The sequence below is a fragment of the Doryrhamphus excisus genome, linkage group LG6, assembly GCF_037039965.1.
Source record: "Doryrhamphus excisus strain RoL-2023G ecotype Guam linkage group LG6, RoL_Dexc_Guam_v1.1, whole genome shotgun sequence".
Classification (NCBI taxonomy): Eukaryota; Metazoa; Chordata; class Actinopteri; order Syngnathiformes; family Syngnathidae; genus Doryrhamphus; species Doryrhamphus excisus.
In genome coordinates, this window is record NC_136362.1 from 6,287,745 (window position 1) to 6,306,297 (window position 18,553).

The 18,553-nt window shown below is 49.6% G+C and overlaps 1 protein-coding gene across 1 annotated transcript in view; it reads right to left on the reverse strand.

The window, feature by feature from the left end:
• LOC131124834 (uncharacterized) overlaps nt 1-18,256 on the reverse strand; it is a 31,962-nt gene extending 13,706 nt beyond the window's left edge. Inside the window, exons 1-9 of the mRNA XM_078791026.1 lie at nt 18,065-18,256; nt 16,453-16,518; nt 12,436-12,604; nt 10,124-10,528; nt 9,764-10,054; nt 7,537-7,710; nt 6,480-6,644; nt 4,652-4,746; nt 3,465-3,537 (exon numbers count right to left, since the gene is read on the reverse strand). Of these exons, the coding sequence (XP_078647152.1) occupies nt 3,465-3,537; nt 4,652-4,746; nt 6,480-6,644; nt 7,537-7,710; nt 9,764-10,054; nt 10,124-10,528; nt 12,436-12,604; nt 16,453-16,518; nt 18,065-18,256 (1,630 nt within the window). The remainder of the gene's footprint in view (nt 1-3,464; nt 3,538-4,651; nt 4,747-6,479; nt 6,645-7,536; nt 7,711-9,763; nt 10,055-10,123; nt 10,529-12,435; nt 12,605-16,452; nt 16,519-18,064) is intronic.
• Between the last annotated feature and the right edge of the window lie 297 nt (nt 18,257-18,553).

An 18,553-nucleotide genomic window follows, 5' to 3' on the forward strand; every position in this document is an offset into this window, starting at 1 on the left:
GTTACAACATCACATCTTTGTTTCATCTTACAGCATTTCGTGTTACAACGTCACGTCTTTGTTTCATCTTAGAGCGTTCTGTGTTACAACGTCACGTCTTTGTTTCATCTTACAGCGTTCCATGTTACAACGTCACGTCTTTGTTTCATCTTACAGCGTTTCCTGTTACAACATCACGTCTTTGTTTCATCTTACAGCGTTTCGTGTTACAACGTCACGTCTTTGTTTCATCTTACAGCGTTCCATGTTACAACGTCACGTCTTTGTTTCATCTTACAGCGTTTCCTGTTACAACGTCACGTCTTTGTTTCATCTTACAGCGTTCCATGTTACAACGTCACGTCTTTGTTTCATCTCACAGCGTTCCATGTTACAACGTCACGTCTTTGTTTCATCTTACAGCGTTCCGTGTTACAACATTTTGTGCTACGATGTTTCATAATACGCTGTTCTGTTACCTTTAGTCAAACAATGTTTGGTCTTATGACTTCATTTTGTGCTGTTTGGTGGCCACAGCATACTCATACTCCACTGAGTCCACCATGCGGCCTCAGTGAGGTCCAGTCTCTACCAAAGTACCACTTTGTGGCCTCCAAGCTAATGTACTTGCTAAAGGTATTTGTAACAACTCCACGACCGATTGATTACTTTGTCTCATTTAAAGGTCCAGATGGTTTCCAACTGCTGGCCAGTGTGCAGGATCTGGTTTCCTCCTCCGCGGGCCTCCAAGGTGTTCTAATCCCATGAATGGGCAGCAGTGATTAGGGGTCCGTCCAATCTGGAAACAAGAGCCCCAAGAGTCTAAAACACACAGCGTAGGTTGCCATAACAACGGCAGCATCTGAACCCCGCAGATAGCTGGATTTGGCCGGGTCAACCCCCCCGCCCCCCCATCCGACACATCCAGCACCAGGCCACGGCAAGGCGGTCCGTTGTGTATTTCTTTCTTTGCCTGTTTGAGAAAGGGATGAGCACCCGGGGGGACAATGGTTTGTCCGAGGCCATTCACTGGTGCCACCCAGAGAAAGACCCCAGTGGCCAAATTATTATTCATGGGGTGGGCCTCTTTTCTGGAACACGTCAGCCTCTCTATCAGAGCTGACAAGTGCCAATCAAAGGGCTTGAGTCCGGTTTAAGAGCCACTGGAGGATTTTGGGAGACAATGGTCCGTGAGTCCACGGTCTCTGGGACAATGGCGACATGGCTACACTGTCAGTGTGTGGTCCTCTTACTTACACCGCTAATCTCTACCCGCAGCATCCTCGGCCCCCTCCCGCCACCTAATCTGCCCCCGTAGCTTCCTCGGCCAGGGTCAGTTCAGATTAACGCTCTTTTGTGGCCCAGCGCCGTCGCCGCATTCACTCGGACGCTAACGTCTTCAGTAGCAGCTGAATGCTAAACGCCGAGTGACCGGGGGAACGGTCGTGATCACAATCATGACGCGGAGGGGGGGGGGGCTTTAGGGGATTAGTGCACCTATGAATTCCTGATGAGCTCAAAGGTCTCATAATCACGAGCCTCCCTTGGGGGGGGGGGGGCAGGGGGGGCAATCACAGCTGGCTCGTGATTGAAGATTCACCCAAAGGTTCGCCCAGGCGGAAAATGACCGTGGACGCAACAAGTTCGCTTCGATTGTTGCTGTGGGTCGTCTCAGCAACGGGATTTCTCCGTGGCAGCCCGACCCGGTCCAGACAGACGGAGCCTGGGTTCCGGTCCAGGTTTCCTTCCCTAGAAGCCGTTGGCTGGCTGAGACTCGTTTCTACATCCTGAGCCATTCTTGCTAACACTTGGATTCTGCCCCATGCACTCACACGAGAGCTTCCTGTCTGGTCTTTGACCATCAACTGATCCGAGGAGCGACAACCCGAGACCTTCCCTCTGACATCTGGTTTTAGGCTTTGCCTGTCCAGAAAGTATCCGTCTGGGATGGTCCCCGTTTTTGTTTGTGGAGGAAAGGTACCTTGGAGTCCAGTACCTTGGAGTCCAGTACCAAGCTTCACCTTGACTTCATCTGGTTTTAGGCTGAACCCATCCAGAAAACACCTGTCTGGGAATGTCCTCAGTTTGTTAGTGAGGGAGTCCAGTACCTTGGAGTCCAGTACCTAGCTTCACCTCGACTTTGTCTGGTTTTAGGATTTACCCGTCCAGAAAGCACCTATCTGGGAATGTTCCCAGTTTGTTTGTAGGGGACTGCAGTACCTTGGAGTCCAGTACCTTGGAGTCCAGTACCTAGCTTCACCTCGACTTCCTCTGGTTTTAGGCTTTATCGTCCATAAAACACCTATCTGGGAATGTCCCCAGTTTGTTTGTGAGGGAGTCCAGTACCTTGGGAGTCCAGTACCTAGCTTCACTTTGGCTTCATCTGGTTTTAGGCTTTACCCGTCCAGACAACACCTATCTGGGAATGTCCCCAGTTTGTTTGTGAGGGAGTCCAGTACCTTGGGAGTCCAGTACCTAGCTTCACTTTGACTTCATCTGGTTTTAGGCTTTACCCGTCCAGAAAACACCTATCTGGGAATGTCCCCAGTTTGTTTGTGAGGGAGTCCAGTACCTTGGGAGTCCAGTACCTAGCTTCACTTTGACTTCAACTGGTTTTAGGCTTTACCCGTCCAGACAACACCTATCTGGGAATGTCCCCAGTTTGTTTGTGAGGGAGTCCAGTACCTTGGGAGTCCAGTACCTAGCTTCACTTCGACTTCATCTGGTTTTAGGCTTTACCCGTCCAGAAAGCATCTATCTGGGAATGTCCCCAGTTTGTTTGTGGGGGAGTCCAGTACCTTGGAGTCCAGTGCCCAGCTGTAAGGGGTACGTTTGTGTTGATTGGGCCTGGACGGACACAAATGGACCTAAGTACTGTAAGGAAGGGGCAAAGATCCACATGGTAAACTAGAACCCCACGTACGGACACAAAACACAGACCATCCTTCACTCATGACCTGTCCACACCCCCTTCCTTCGGAAGGAGACCACACCTTTGCCGTGGAAAAGGTCACCTTCTCCCACATCTTCTCCAGTCTCCATGACGCCGCAGCGAAAAGCATCCGTCTCTGCCTGCGATGATGTGATAGGCGCCAGGCCCAGCACGGACCATTAAGTCCCACGGGTTCTGTCGACGATCGGAAAAGACAGATGATCTCGCCTGAAGCGTGGGAGGCCATTTCCATGCCGTTCCTGACCTTATCCCTGGCTTTCCAGCACAGTTAGCAAGAAAAAAGCGCACACACACGAGGAGGCAGAGCAGGTGAAGGCGGCTGTGACGAGGATTTAGCCGGCTTAAGTGTACCGGAGCTGAGGCCAGGCCAGACCCAGCGCCCACAGCCGAGGAGACAATGGCGCCAATTAAAGCAGAGCTGACGGGGACTGAGGGAGGCTTTCAGGGGGATCACACGCTCACGGCGAGGGCGAGTTGGCGCTGATTAGCACCCACAAGGAAAGCGGAGAGGAGGTTTCAGGGCAAACGTTACCGATGTCGCTGTCTTCTGAGGGATGCTGCAGGGTCCAGGATGAAGGAGACCGGGATCCTCCTATAGACCAGTCCTGCAAAGATGGAAAAATTCTAAGAAAAACTAAACAACATTCTTTGATGTCCGCAAAAGTCTTCACTTCATACCCAGTTTAGTCAAGTACACATTGGTTACTTTATATGATTTATATATTCTATATATTTTATTAAATGATATTAGATATTAAACATATTTTCTGTTCAAATATATCATACAATGAATGAATAGACTTAGAATTTATGTATTAGAATAATAAATATTGACTAAAATATATTGACTAAAAGTCATTTAAGTCATATATAATATTAATCATTATTAGCGCACATTACAATAATTAATACAAAATAATAATATAAAATTAATATTAATAATGAAATATTCTTATTTGTGTGGAATTAATTCATTTTTTAATTAAATGAAATTAAAAATGAAAGGAAATCAGAGCCAGTTATAACAATAAATGTAATAAATCCTCTGACATATATATTATATAGTAGTAATAATAATAAAATATATGTAAAAATAAATCAATATAATAAAATAAATAAACATCTTGATCGAGAGAGAAAGCAATCCTAATGTGGAACTATTCTTATGATGTAATATTTGTTATTGAATGAAATAAGATCTATTCCGGAATCGTGAATTCTTCAAGCCAAAGTTCAGGCTGCTGGTTTGGAAAATGGCCGCCGCTTCCCGGTTGCCGAGCGACCGCACAGCCCCGACAACACGGCGTTCTTTTCAAAGTTTCCACCTAAAGAGACGTCTCGCTAAAACGGGCCTCACACCAGCCGCCATCGTGATAGATAATCATCCTTATGTAAATGCTTTTATGGCGGGGACGGGGTGGGTGGCGGGGGCGTCGTAAAGGGGAGATTAACGGTGGATCACGTGGAGCACCTGCGTCCATTCCGCAGCAGCCCAGCATGCGACCCCCCCCCCCCCCCACACCGTGACCTCTAACCCCCGTCTGAGTCTAACGGCGACGCATCCTCCATAGAATCCCATTCTGTGGCGTATGTACGGTCCCCCCTCCGACCCCCCTGACCCCGACGCAGCCCGTGACTGATTAACCACACACCTGCTGCTCGCCGCGTGCCGTCTCTTATGTGATGTCTTTTTTATGATGGGGGGGGGGGGTTACTCACTGACTGGTGGTCTGATGGAACCTTGGCTGATGAGTCGCACCTTTCGGGGAGGCGCCCCGCTGTGAGGGGCCTCGCTGTGAGGGGCCCCGCAGGACCTGACAAGGAAGTGCAGGAAGTCACTTGAGTGTGTGTCAGGTAGGTGTGTGTGTGTACACAAACGTCATGTGTGTGTGTGTGTGTGTGTGTGTGTGCGATGCGGCGCGTGCGTGCGCCATCGGTGAGCAAATAATGGCGTCAAAGAGGAGCACCTGTCCACAGGAGCGTGCCAGGTGCAATCTTTGTTCTTGGAAGAGGAAAGACAAGATGAGGGTAAACAGTCGCACAAAGCGAGACCACGCGTGTCTGATGCGTGTACAATAGCGCCGTGTTTGCGCGCGGCGACGGCCACGCCTCCACGCCTCCACGCCTGGAACATTGTGGTCGCTTTGGGGTTGAAAAACACGCCAAAGAACAAGCCAATAGCCACGGACGCTCTTCTTTTTCTTGCTTCTTTTCATGTCACAAGCAAGACGGAGCGTCTGATTGGCTGCTGCGCCCCCTGCTGCTGTGGCGAGCGCATGGCGGGACCGGCAGGCCGTAGAAAGACCTGCGTGTCAGCCGCCTATCTCTGGCGGACTTTCCCCGGTTAATGATCCACAGCGGCGGTTTGATCTTTATTAATGTGGCACGTCCCCATATCCTCTCGCTGTGGGGGGGGAGGGAAAAACAGTTAAGTGCCTGAGGGGGGGGTGCAGGGGGGAGGAACGGCGAGGCGATAGTCGCTCGAAGCCAACACAGCCCACTTGCAGGCCGGCCGCAGACGGGAGGCGGAGGCTGATCCACAAACACGCCGACACACCTGCCCCCCCACCCCCCCGCCCCCCCCCCTGCTATCAAAGCGACGGTTTCTGCTTATCAGACCATCTCGCTCAAACTGCCACAAGCGCGGGAGGTCGGCGGCGCCGCTGTGATTGCTGTGTCGACACGCGCCAAAATATTGAAGTAGAAATGACATTTCCATAAACAAACATGGATGACGTGACGGGAACATCTCTCGCCGCCGCCTCAAACCATTCGCGCTCTTTCATCATCGAAATATTGTCAATCAAATGAATCATGTAGCAATACTACAATACTACAATACTAACTGCAAGAAGAAATATACATTTTTAATTGGGGCGGCCAAAGATAACATTCTTGACGCGTTTGACCCTTGACCCCCATCGTAGTTTGGTTGAAGCACGGTACCTCCGTAGCCACAAGCTGGAACAAATATTGATGGCAAACGGAGAAAGAAAAGAGTATTTAGATTAGCTTAGTTAGCTTTAAAGTTAGCACTGGTAGATGGCTCTTGTAGCAAGACAAAAGTTATTTATTTTTTTAAATACATTTTCTTGACGTGTGATTAACATGCTCCTCTTATTTGACCCTCAACCCCCACCGTAGTTTGGTTGAAGCACGGTACCTCCGTAGCCACAAGCTGGAACAAATATTGATGGCAAACGGAGAAAGAAAAATTTAGAAATAAAAATTTAGATTAGCGTAGTTAGCTTAAAGTTAGCACTGGTAGATGGCTCTTGTAGCAAGACCACAGTTATTTGGATCTGTCGCTGTTGATGATTTTGGCATTGACCTGCCAGCCAATCACAGGGCACATCCATTCCCACCACACCCACATTCACACCCATGGACAATATGGACTGGCCAATGAAGCTAAAACCCACGCACAGATGAGGAGAACATGCTAACTCCACTTCGAGATGCCAGAGGGGAGAATCGAACCCGGGTGTCCTTCCGTGCAGCCACAGAATCATATTATGGGAAAGAAAACTCAAGTAGATAATAATACCTGGCCAAGTCACGCTGACGTCACCGGGATGCTCCTCGTCCGGGAGGACGTCCTCCGTCAGACTGGACGGGCGGTCCAGCAGGAGCAGCTGCACTCGGGACAAGGAGCCCAGATTCCCGGAGTCGCATCCCACGGTCAGCGCCGCCAGGCCCGGGGACAACGGCTCTGTAGCAGAGATGAGATGGAGATGTGACACATGCTTTGATTGGGGGGGGGGGGGGGGGCAACTACGCCTGACTTCTAGCCTTTCAATGGCTTCTGTAACCGATGACGGTGCACAGGCCCCCCCATCCCGCTTCTGATTCCGGTCACACCCAATTAAAGCGGACGAGTGGCGCTGTGGCTCCGTGCCCGTCATGCAAATCCTGGCTTCCCAAAACCTGGGAGGGGGGAAAAATCCTCGGGATAACCATGGCGAGAGGAGACACACTTCCTTCCAGTCCGTCCATCATTAGCCAAAAGTGGACTGGGGTGGGGGGCGGGGGGCGCTAATCTGAGGCTAATCCACAGCTACCACCCACTCAGACACACTAAACTTCACCATGGATGGGCCGTTACCATGGAAACGTGCCACTTTCCAGCCAGCGAATGCCCAAACATGACATGGGCATCACGGCATATCATAGCAACGCCTTCACTTGCTGCAAATATGCCCCCCAGTGGTGATCAACGTTATGGGGGTGAAAAGAGAGACATAGTTGCTGCGGCACCCTAATCCCTTGCGCATCCCTGGGGTGGGGGGTGAGGGGGGCAAATGTCGTAGGGGTCACACCAAGGTTGTGTGGTGGGGGGGTGGAAATGGTTGGGGGGGGTCAAGCAAGCAGGTTAAACACCTTGTCAGGGATTAAGGGAGGAAGTCTTTATTTGGGGTGGGGGGCGAGGGTGGGGGCATCTTCCGACGTACACGTCTGACCGCCTTGGAGGCGACACGGAGGCCACACAGATAAGCTGGGAGGTGGGCGTGGCTAATTGAGACATGAATGAGACAACCATCCATCATCATCATCATCATCATCATCATCATCATCATCATGGACTCCCACAAACACGTGCGTACCGCGGCCAGGCCAGGCGCCGCCCGACCAGTCGGACGCTCGCTCCAGGGAGGAACAGGAAGCTGACGTGGGGGCGATGGCGTCCAGCTCCTCCAACGCTGCAGAGCCGCCGCAGCTGAGCTCGGCCGAGTCCAACAACGCCGACGAGTCCAACAACGCCGACGAGTTACGGCGTCCTGAAAGCAGATTAACGAGGCAACGTCAACAACCATCCACGGAAATGTTCTTCCGGAATATGAAGACTTTATTCCCATAAGGATCTGACTAAATTGTCAATGATTATTATATATAATAATAATAAAAGGATGACAGTCTATTGGATGATCCAATTAGTCACTGAACGCCACACAAGTGTTTCATCCCGGGAGGCCCAGGTTATGATACAAAGCAGAGTGGGGGTTTGAGTACAACAGCAGCTTGAGTGACAGATCGGGTCAGAGAATTCATATCATATTTGATATTTTATGGGTGTTTTTGGAGTTGGGTTTCACCGTGAAGTCTGGTGCTTGTGTGTCTCACCCGACATGACATGTGGAGAATACTCCATATTATTACTCTGAATGCGTCTTTGAATGCCTTATATTTGTGTTTTATGCTTAAAAATGCTTCATTTAGAACAAAAAGATGAGCTAAAATATGCATATTTTTGGGAAAAATAATAGTCCGTATGAATGTAGTCTTGAAGTTGACCACACAGGAAGTGTGAGGCATCTTTGTGGAGTGACTCACGACATCCTGTTGTGTCATTTGTGGGTGTGCACGTGTGTGTGCGCACTCAACTGTGACAAAAAAGTGACATTGACGAAGACAGTTCACATCAACGGCAAAATATAGCATTCACTGTATTTTGTCGGCCATCTTTGTGGAATGTGTCATTTATGTGTGTTTGCGTACATTCACAAATGAAAAGAGTTCTACAAATATTTCAAAGCAACGGCCAAGTCGAGTGGCTACACCATGTGTCGGCGGCCATCTTTGTGGAAAGGCTCACTGCATGTTTTGTGTGTGTGTGTCCTAAGTCGTACAAATATTCTAATGATGTTTGACATAGCCGTTCAAACAATGGGCAAAATATAGGATTTATGACATGTCATTTTTTATAGCGGTTGTCGGCCATCTTTGTGGAATGACTCACTTTGTGGTATTTTGTCATTTGTGTGTGTGTGAGTGTGTGTCCAAAACAGTAGCAATAATGTTGATGAAAGTAGTTAAAATGAAGGATTGACACCGTTTGTCGGCCATTTTTGTGGAATGACTGGCTTGTTTTGTCATTTTGTGTGTGCGTGTGTGTGATTGTATGCGTGTTCATTTTTAGCAAAAAAAAAGCTGTTTGCAAAAACATTTGAAAAGGATAGCAAGATGTATGACATTTGTCGGCCATCTTTGTGGCATTTTCCGTGGAGACGACGGAAGCCTGCGTAGAGGAAGTAGTGCAGCATGAAGACAACATCGTGCTTTACGTTCTTTGTAGGATTTGTTGATTGATGAATGCTATTTCAAAGGAAACGGCTTTGTCGGCCATCTTGGCGGCGTGAGCCAGTTTCATCCCAAGCGTGGCGAGGCCTCGTAATAAAGTCTGCGTATTATGCGGCTCTCGTGGCGGGCATGAAAGAAGCGGCGTGGCGGCCGTGAAGAGAACAGCGGGCGGCGTTGCAGCAGCGAGCCAAGCCCCCGCCCGCCGCCACACTGAGAGCCGTGCGTGTCCCCGACAGAAGAGAGAAAATCCCCACACAAGTTCCACATTGTTCCCCGTCTTTCATCAAGTTCCCGGCGGAGTCAGATGTCAGCGGCCGAGGCCGACGGTAAAACGGCGGACGCGGAGGTGTTCTATTGTGGCGGCGCCCCGTGTGGATTTATGAGCACGGACCGCACGTCGGCCTCTGGTAGCGTGCAGAGTAGTGAAGATGCAAGGGCGGGGGCAGGCGGGGGCGGTCGCGGCTAAGAAAGAGAGGAGCCCCCGACTTCTATTGTGGGGGCCTGGCGCCTTTGAAGGAGGAATGAAACGGTACCAGCTTATCATCAAGCCTGCTTTCCACTCAAGCTTTCTGGCTTATTTATTACAGGCTGGAAGGGGGGGGGCGCTTTGACAATGTGATGATGGGGGTCTTTGATTTGAGTCTGGAGTCGTCTTTGTCCCTTAAAGGGGGCGTCCAGCCATGCCGAGGACAATCGGGCCTTAAGAGGGTGGGCAGGAGGCTGCGAACGGGACACATGTGGAACATTTCTCACCTTTCAGGGGGGAGATGGGAGGCAGGACGGGCCGGGGACGGGACTCCGGGTGACCATTGGGGACAGACGGGGATGCTCTTGGGGTGGGGGGCCTGTGAAGTGCTGGAATGCCATCGCCTCTGAGACGTTCAGGTGCGTGGTCTTCAAGCGAATTCAAAGCAGTGAGGAGGTCTGAAGGTTCTTCAAGTGGACCAAAGCGTGCTTGGTGGTCCTGAGGTGTGGACCCAGGAGGACCGGATGACGGGCCATGGTTGGAGTAGCTGTCCAATGGGTCTAAAAGTCTTCTATGTTCTGCAGAAGGACAGAGAAGATGATTAGGTCCTGTTATGGAACCCCCCCCCAGCTAACACTAAGATTCACCAGACAGGACGCTGCTCCTGCCGCTAGCGAGGTCGGTGCTGCGGCTGAAGAGGCTGGAGGACGGCTGGCTCAAGTCCCACAAGGACCCGAGCGAGGCCTTGGAACTCGTACGCCCAGCGGGGCTGAGCTGGGACTCCCAGTGAGGTTCTCCTGCTTCTGTGGAGGACACTCCAGCAGGTTCCTCCACTTCAGGAACACAAACGGGGATTCCTGAGCGAGTAGGACTGCTGTGGATGTTCTCTGCCTTGCGTGGTGGTCCAGCAGTGGAGGAGCGGAGGAGAGATGTTTTATGGGAAGGCGGATGGATGGTGGCTGATGATGGAGAAGCATGGATGCGGGGTAGGAAGCGGTGGTATCCTTCACTCGGAACGTTGGCGCTTCTGTCGACTCCAACACCAACGTGTCCTTCAGCAAAGACGAGAAAACATCACAATGTGACTTTCACACTTCCTGCTTGACGCGCGCCTCATCTGCTGGTGACATTCCCGTTCCCAGAGGGGGAACGCCGCCTCCCCACGAGGCGGCTTGGCCCGCTAACAAAAGCCTGAGAAGAAAAGTTCTCTGCTGGAGCAGCTGCCTCGTTTCCCAACTTCCACAATGGCGAGCAGCATGTGCGGGACGCTGGATTGGTATCAGCTACAGCTGGGAAAACACACGCCACCACGCTGAAAACGCTTCCTGGGGGACCAGCGTGTTTCGACAGGAGTGGATACGTGTGGATGGAACAGCAACCCAGGAAGTGGAACGCTGGAGGACGACGCCCAATTCTGGGATGAAGATTGGGGATTAGGGCCGACGTCGGGCATCACATCACACCGATACCGCTTTTCTGCTGATGGCGATATCGGCACTTTGCACAGGAACAAGCTGTGGCCTGGAATGATTTCCAATGCTTACAAAGCAGAGAGTATGCTTCCCAAATTGTGGGACAGGACCCCCCTTGGGGGGTAAAGGGGGTACTACTCATAAAATTCATTCATTCATTTTCTACGAGGGTCGCGGGGGTTGCTGGAGCCTATCCCAGCTGTCTTGGGGCGAGAGGCGGGGTCCACCCTGGACTGGTGGCCAGCCAATCACAGGGCACATATAGACAAACAACCATTCACACTCACATTCATACCTATGGACAATTTGGAGTCGCTAATTAACCTAATTAACCTAAACCGGAGTACCCGGAGAAAACCCACGCATGCACGGGGAGAACATGCAAACTCCACATAGAGATGGCCGAGAGTGGAATTGAACCCTCGTCTCCTAGCTGTGAGGTCTGCACGCTAACCACTCGACCGCCGTGCAGCCCTACTCGTAAAATGATGTATCATTATTTAATATTACTATTTTCTATTTGTGTTTGAATTTTATTTAGTTTTTTAGTTTATGTTTATTTTGCCTACACGGTGGTTGAGTGGTTAGAGCCTCACAGCTAGGAGACCCGAGTTCAATTCCACCCTCGGCCATCTCTAAATACTTGTGTTTATTATTTTATTTTGTCAATACGGTGATTGGCTGCTAAGGCATGAGTAGATATAAGAACGTAAGAAAGCCAATATAGTTGGGATTTTCGAGCGAGTGTGAGGTCGCTGATGTTGTTCTTCCACACCAAACTCCTCCAGTCGCTGAAGTTCCCCGCGGTGTTCCCACAAAGAAGAATGAAAGATGTTTTTAATCCATCATCGCCGCTGCTTCCCTTTCAGACCTCCACAAACATCAACTCCATCTGGCTCCGCCCCCGTCTCCCTTTGGCCTTTCTCCCCGCCCCCTTTCTTTTCTTTGATGGACCACTGATTATATGTGTGAGATGGGGGGGGGGGGGCAGGGGGGTGTCAAACAATCTCCTCTTGTTTCCCCCTGCTGCCAAAAGGAGTCAGCACATTACAATACACCGCCATTCCCATCTGTTACACACACACGTGTACGGGAGTGTGTGTGTGTGTGTGTGTGTGTGTGTGTGTGTGTGTATGAAGGACATGTGTCGGGGTGCAAAGCCAGGGCGGCTTCCTTCAGGCGGCAGGGTTAAGGGCGATTGTGCGAGGGGGCGAGCGCCATATGGTGGAATAATTAGCTTCAGCTCGTCGTGCTGAGATATGCACCCCCCCCCCCCCCCCCCCACCCCGTCCGAGTACACCACACGGCCCCCGCTGGGGTGCTGAGGTGAGGGCATGCCTTCACATCAGAGGAGCAGCCCTGAAAGGAGCTGCAGGTCTCCTTGATGCCCCTATTCAGAGAAGCGCCAGGAGGGCGGCGCTGTGGGCACTACGGCAAAACACGACAGCAGACGGAGATTAAAACCGTCCCCTCCGTCATTTCCTCACCTGGTGGCGCCCGGGGGGGCACGGCGGTCAGCTTCCTGCCGTCACACGGAGGCTGCGGCCTGGGCCTGGAGCTCAAGACGCATGGAGGTCTGAGGCCTTGGCAGTGGGCCTTCATGTGGGACAGGAAGCGAGGACACAGGGTGGGGGGGCGCTTGGGATTCACTCGTGTCTGGGGGGGGGGGGTGAAAGAACATATTGAGTGTCATCATAATATTACATTAAAAAACACGCTTTAAAAAGTGTCAAAATATAATTAATAAATATAATAAATAAATATTTAAAATATTTAAATATTATATTAAAATAATATATAATATATATAATATTTTATTTACATATTTAAAATAAAAATTATAATTACATAAATAATACATAATAAATTCATAAATATTTATTATTGTTGTTGTTATTATTATTGTTATTACTATCATTATTATTATCATTATTATTTTATTTTATTAGACTTAATTATTGTATATTTTTATTTTGAATTCAATTTAGATGAAAATAAAAGCATAGAAATAATAATGAAAAAATCTTAAATAATAGTGGAAAAGGCGGGCCCCAGGCAGGGACAATTATTTAAAGTAAACAACACTTTTAAACACAATCACCATCATCAACTGAAATGCTTTTGTCAAATGTATTTTTAAAAGATGATCAATTTTCCAAAAATCTAACATAACCAACAATACAATAGAGTAAATAAATTAGAACTCATTTCAAAGAGGAATATTGATCAAAGAGGAAGAGCTGAGAATAGCATTTTAGCACCATCTGTCCATTTCAGCAGTGAAATGTGCATTTATGGATAGAATAATTATCATGGGTAATAAATATGTTCGGAATATATCTGATATTGTCATCATGATCTTTATCTAATCCAAACAAAACGTCTCTTTCTTTTTTCCCATGTTGACTATTACCATGAACGTTCCGTGGAAGAGTGATTCGTTTGGCGTCTCTGCTGCCCCCTGGTGGCCACTAATCACACTACAGGTTTGCTGTATCATGACCCGATGTGCTGCTGATACAAAGGTTGAAGGTGCGATGCTGACCTTTGGTGAGCAAACAGGTGGAAGGGTTTGAAGTGATGGATTTGTCTTGGGTGGGGGTGGGTCCTCACTCTTTTAACACATAGCAAAAGCAGGGTGACGTGAACGATGGTGTGTGGGCGTTGGGGGTGTGTGTGGGGGGGGGGGGGGGGGGCGTCTGCTTCTAAATCTCCTCTCTGATGTGGAGGTTTTTCAGATTTGCATTCTTGTGATGTACACCAGTCGCAGCACAACAACATCATTACCTGCCACTCCAAGGGCTGGGGGAGGGGGGGCTTTGTGTGTGGCGAGACTGGAGGGACGGGGGCGGCTAAAAAAACGCAGAACGGCAGGCGCGGGCACGTCGTCCAAAGCGAACTGTCAAATTCCAGCCTCCGGGCCCTCCAGGCACCTTGGGGCCACCGAACGTCTACGTTCATGCTGGTCTACATTCTACAGGCTTGAAAGGGGCACGCACGGGGCCCGAGCTGGGCTGGGACCGGGGTCGCCATGGAAGGGGCATGGCTTGGCTGGTGGACTTGCCCTTCATCCTGGCCGCCGTCATGGCATTATCAGAAATATTCCACTTGGTTTTTATGATTATTATGATACTTTATACCAAAAGTCAAAAATGGACGTCCAGGTCTGAGGTTGTTGACCCGTTTGGGGCCCTAAGGGTGTCTCTTCCGTTTGCACAGCATCACACAAAAATGGTTCCTTTCATGATTAGAGATAAACTACTCAAAAGTTCTCCATCAAGACACCCCAACAGGAGGCCATTTCCAGGATCACCCCAGCCCCCGCCCCCAGGAAACGGGCTGACCTCCTGGCGTCAGGCATCCCCACACGCCGCCCTCACACAGCCACAAGTGGCTAATGTCATTACCGGCCAGTTTGTGGCCACCAGCCCCGCGCGAGATGAATGTACTGTAAGGAAGGGCGTCCATTAGCACGTCCCGGCCACAGATGGCCCTGCAAGGAGCACCGGGGGCAGGACGGGGGCCGGGTGGGTGCACCTCGGCGAACACTGGGACGCGCACAAACACCAGCATACATTCGCCGATGCAGACGCACTTAATTAGTCCGGCGAGGACAGAAGTGTGTCTATGTCCTGGCAGCAGACGAGCAGAAGTCCTGACAAGAAAGCCAGGCTTAGACCCTAACAAGGTTAACCCCCCCACCCCGTCCCCAAACCCCAAAAAAGTCACTTTTTAAATCACAGAGATTTGTGTTTCTGCGGGGTGTAATTAGCTTTGCTGCAGACTTGGCGGGGGTGGAGGGGAGCGTGCTGGATGAAGGTTCAGGGATGCGGGGGGGGGCGACACTGGGCGGCATTGTGGGGCCGCAGTGATGGAGGGGAGGCAAATCTGATTATCAGCTCGTGTCAGAAGCCAGGCTCACATGCGGCTTAGCATTCACAGCCACTTTCTACTTTCTTTGACCAGACAATGAGCTCTCGCTTGGCAGGCCCGCGCCGCCCTGACCCAGCCCTGGCCCCGCCCCCAAAAGTGGAGATACAACTCATCAAAAGAAGGCACGGTGCCACCGCACCACAAGCAGGTGCAGTATTGATGTCATGAAAGGTGTCAGTTATTGATTGGGCTGCGTGGCACTGGTGCCCCCGCCCGCCTCTTACAGCGGTGCCCCGGCCCGGGTGGGCCCGGGTGGTAGCGTAGCGCGCTTGAACACTCACGCTAGCATTGCATTATTGTTGTCCGAGTGCGAGGGAAAAGTCGTCCGCCACCATCCTGCATCGTCTGTGCACGGTGAACCCCCACCGTGGCATGAATGCCGGTGTCCCGGGTGACCCCCCCATCAAAAAATGTAGTGATTTAGCGGACGGGATGAAAGATGCCGAGGGACAGGAGGGACAGGAGCGCAGCATGTAAATGAAGGCTGGAAGGGCCCGCCGCCGTCTTTGTCCGCCACAATTTACTTGTTTGTTTAGCCGCGGGCGAAGACAGGAAGCCGCGACGCTGCGGTCGCCATGACGACCTCGCTAGTAAGTGCGATGCAGCCACTTGTGGACACATTAGAACAAAAGGGGGAGAAGAAGAGTTGGGTGCATTGGATAGCGTTGGCTTTTTTTTCCTACGTACAGGAAGTACTTCAGCCTGGAAGATGCAGATGACGGGGGAAATATATATTTTTTTATGTATTTTTATTGGGTTATCTTATTTGGCTCTTTTCATATTTATTTGGTATTTTTTTACTTTTGGATATTATTTTTAAAACTATATTATATCCATTAAATTCATTGATTTCATGTTTTTATTATTTATTTTTATTTAAATCTTTTATTATTGAATTATTATTATTATTATTTATTATTATATTACTTTTTTTAATTTCAATTACCCCCCCAGACCCCCCCCCCCCTTAGAAACAAGCATATGGTTGAAAAGTAAAATAAAATATGTTTGCCTTCAAAGGACACCTAAAAGGGAGGGAAAACATCCAATATTGCCATATTTTTATTTTCTCTTTTAATTTTCTTTTTTGGATTAAATATTTTATATATATTTATATTTAAATATATATTTTATTTTGTATTATTTTTATTTAACTTTATTTATTCAGACTTATTTTTTTGTTTGTAAATGTTATTTTGTAATTTATTTATTCTTTTTTTAAGACTAATATTTGATCTAATATTTTTTGGTTTGCCGTTTTGTATTTATTTTATTTATATATTTTTTTTTTATTAAAAAAAAATGTCTTAAAAAGTAATATTGTAAAGACAAAGATGTTATTTTGTAATGAAAACTATATGCTTTGCTGCCCATTGGCCACATAAGGGAGTGAAATAGTCCAAATCAACCGCAAAATAGAAGGAAAAGTGCAAAATATGATATGATATGATATGATATGATACGATACCTGTTCATGGACTAGATTGTAAAAGAACAGGGGAGGGGTGGAGGGGTGGAGGGGTGGAGGGGTGGAGGGGTGGAGGGGTGGAGAGCTGGAAGCGAGTACTCACGGTGTGGCAGGACACTTCCTTCTCCCATAAGACGGCCTTGCGGACAAAAGACACAAAGACGGGCGTCTGCGGGAAAGAGAAGAAGATGTGACGGATGCACGTAGCGGGTACTATACATACTGTACATACTATACATAGTGTACATACTGTACGTAGGTCACATGACGGACGCTAGATGGAGGCCATGTTGGCTGCTACGTTAATAAGCGCTCCGTCTTGATTAGCGTGACCACTGATGACTCCATGATGGAGTCTGCTCTCCCACGCAAACACTCTCCTCCATCTGCTGCCCTTTTTCAGGCTCCCCGGGGGTCAGTGTGGTGGTCTCATGGCCGGGGTGCGCCGCTTTAACCCCCGTCAGCCAAGGAGTGGTGGTGGGGGGGGGGGGCATGTTAAGTCATCCATCACGGCTGACACGTCCTGAGTGGTCAGCATCCCTCTCATAGTCGGGGTCCAGTCCAGGTCTCCCCTTCATTCATGGGGTGACACCTCCGATGGTGGTGGGGGTAGGGGGGTTGGGGGTAGGGGGGCGCTTGTCTTGATGAAGTTCTCTACGAAGAGTAGATAGGATGCAGGCAGGATGGTTTTGTCATGTAGTTTGCGCCTCAAAATGCAGTCCACTGTGGAGGCGCCGTGTTAAAGGGTGGAAATCAATAAGCCAGAGAGAAATATGAAATATTATATATAAGATTATATTTCATGTCATTTGTGCACAGGAATGCATCTTCAACATGCTGCCAAAAGGATCTGGTGTTTGCTTAAGTGACGGTTCCTCTTTTCCTTCTTCACTCCAACCTGATGAGATTAAAGCCTTTCCTGGCAGATGGGATTTCCACCTTTCAGCCCTCCTCCAGGTACTTCCTGTGGGGGGGACGAGGGGGGGGGGTATGGAGTCCTATCAATATATACAAGTAGGAGGAGCGGACCTGATCAAATTACCAATTTGCAGCTAATCACCAAAGTGGAGGGAGGCTGCTCCTCTGATGACTCCTGCCGCCATCTGCTTGGCCTCCTTGGGGAGGAGGCAAGCTCCACTTGGGGATGTTTTATTAATTCACCTGATTACCCCCAGTCTGGGGCTCGGGGGGGCATTAATAGGCATTTCATCAAGGTTTGATTAGGAGAAGGAACCACAAGTCGGGGCTTTGCCCCTGGGGGAGGTCTCACACACAAAGACAACACGTGGAGACAAAAGGGGGCGCACGCTTGCCGAAGCCTGACAATGGCGGTGCTGCGGCAGGCCGGCCGCCCCAGCGTGGGTCCCGGCCCGGTGAGAGCGGACATGGATCCAGAGGTCAGCCGTAATGAGGTGTGAATGCGAGCATCCCGCCGGTCCTCGTCCCGGTGTTCCAGTGTGTACGTGTCGGGGTCCGGGGTCAGGGGGGCTGCAAGGACTCTGTGACCCTGAAATGAGCTCCGGGAGCCAGCAAGGCCCCCTGCTGGTGCAACAGAGCTGCTTTAATCTGCCGGCCAGGGGATCAATATGGCAAGTATCGGTGTTGGGATTGTGTGCAGGACTGAGCGCTCACAATGACTCGCTAACCGACTTAGCATTCATTAGTGTCACAGAGGTGCCCCCCCCCCCTGCATTCATGATCCTAAACGCACTCACCCCCCGCGTCTCGGACGGCCAGGTGCTGAAGGGACGTCTGGGCCCGGCCGAAAACCTCTGAGGACGAGCCCAGTCGCCATTTCTGGAAGGACGCTGCACGGAAGACATGTCCAAGGACCGAGAGCGTTCCTCACGTCTTCCCGTGAACGCTTGACAAAATGCTTCTCCGTGGGAGGTGAAGCGTCTCTGCATAGCTCCCACCTGTTAATTATTAGCACATGAGCCAAACGGGACTAACTCCTCCATGCGTACGCTTTTCCAACGCACGTATCGTCCTTCTGGAGCCTCACCAGAAACGTTCGACTTGCAGCTTTAAGGTTCAACTAATTCACAAACGTCACCAAAAATGGATATCCTTCAACATATGTCAGCAATATTTATATTATATTATCTTATTCTAGTCTATTTCATTCTATTCTATTTGAAATCAGTAATAAGTTATAAATACCTGATAATAATACAATAATAATATGTCTACAAACTAACTAA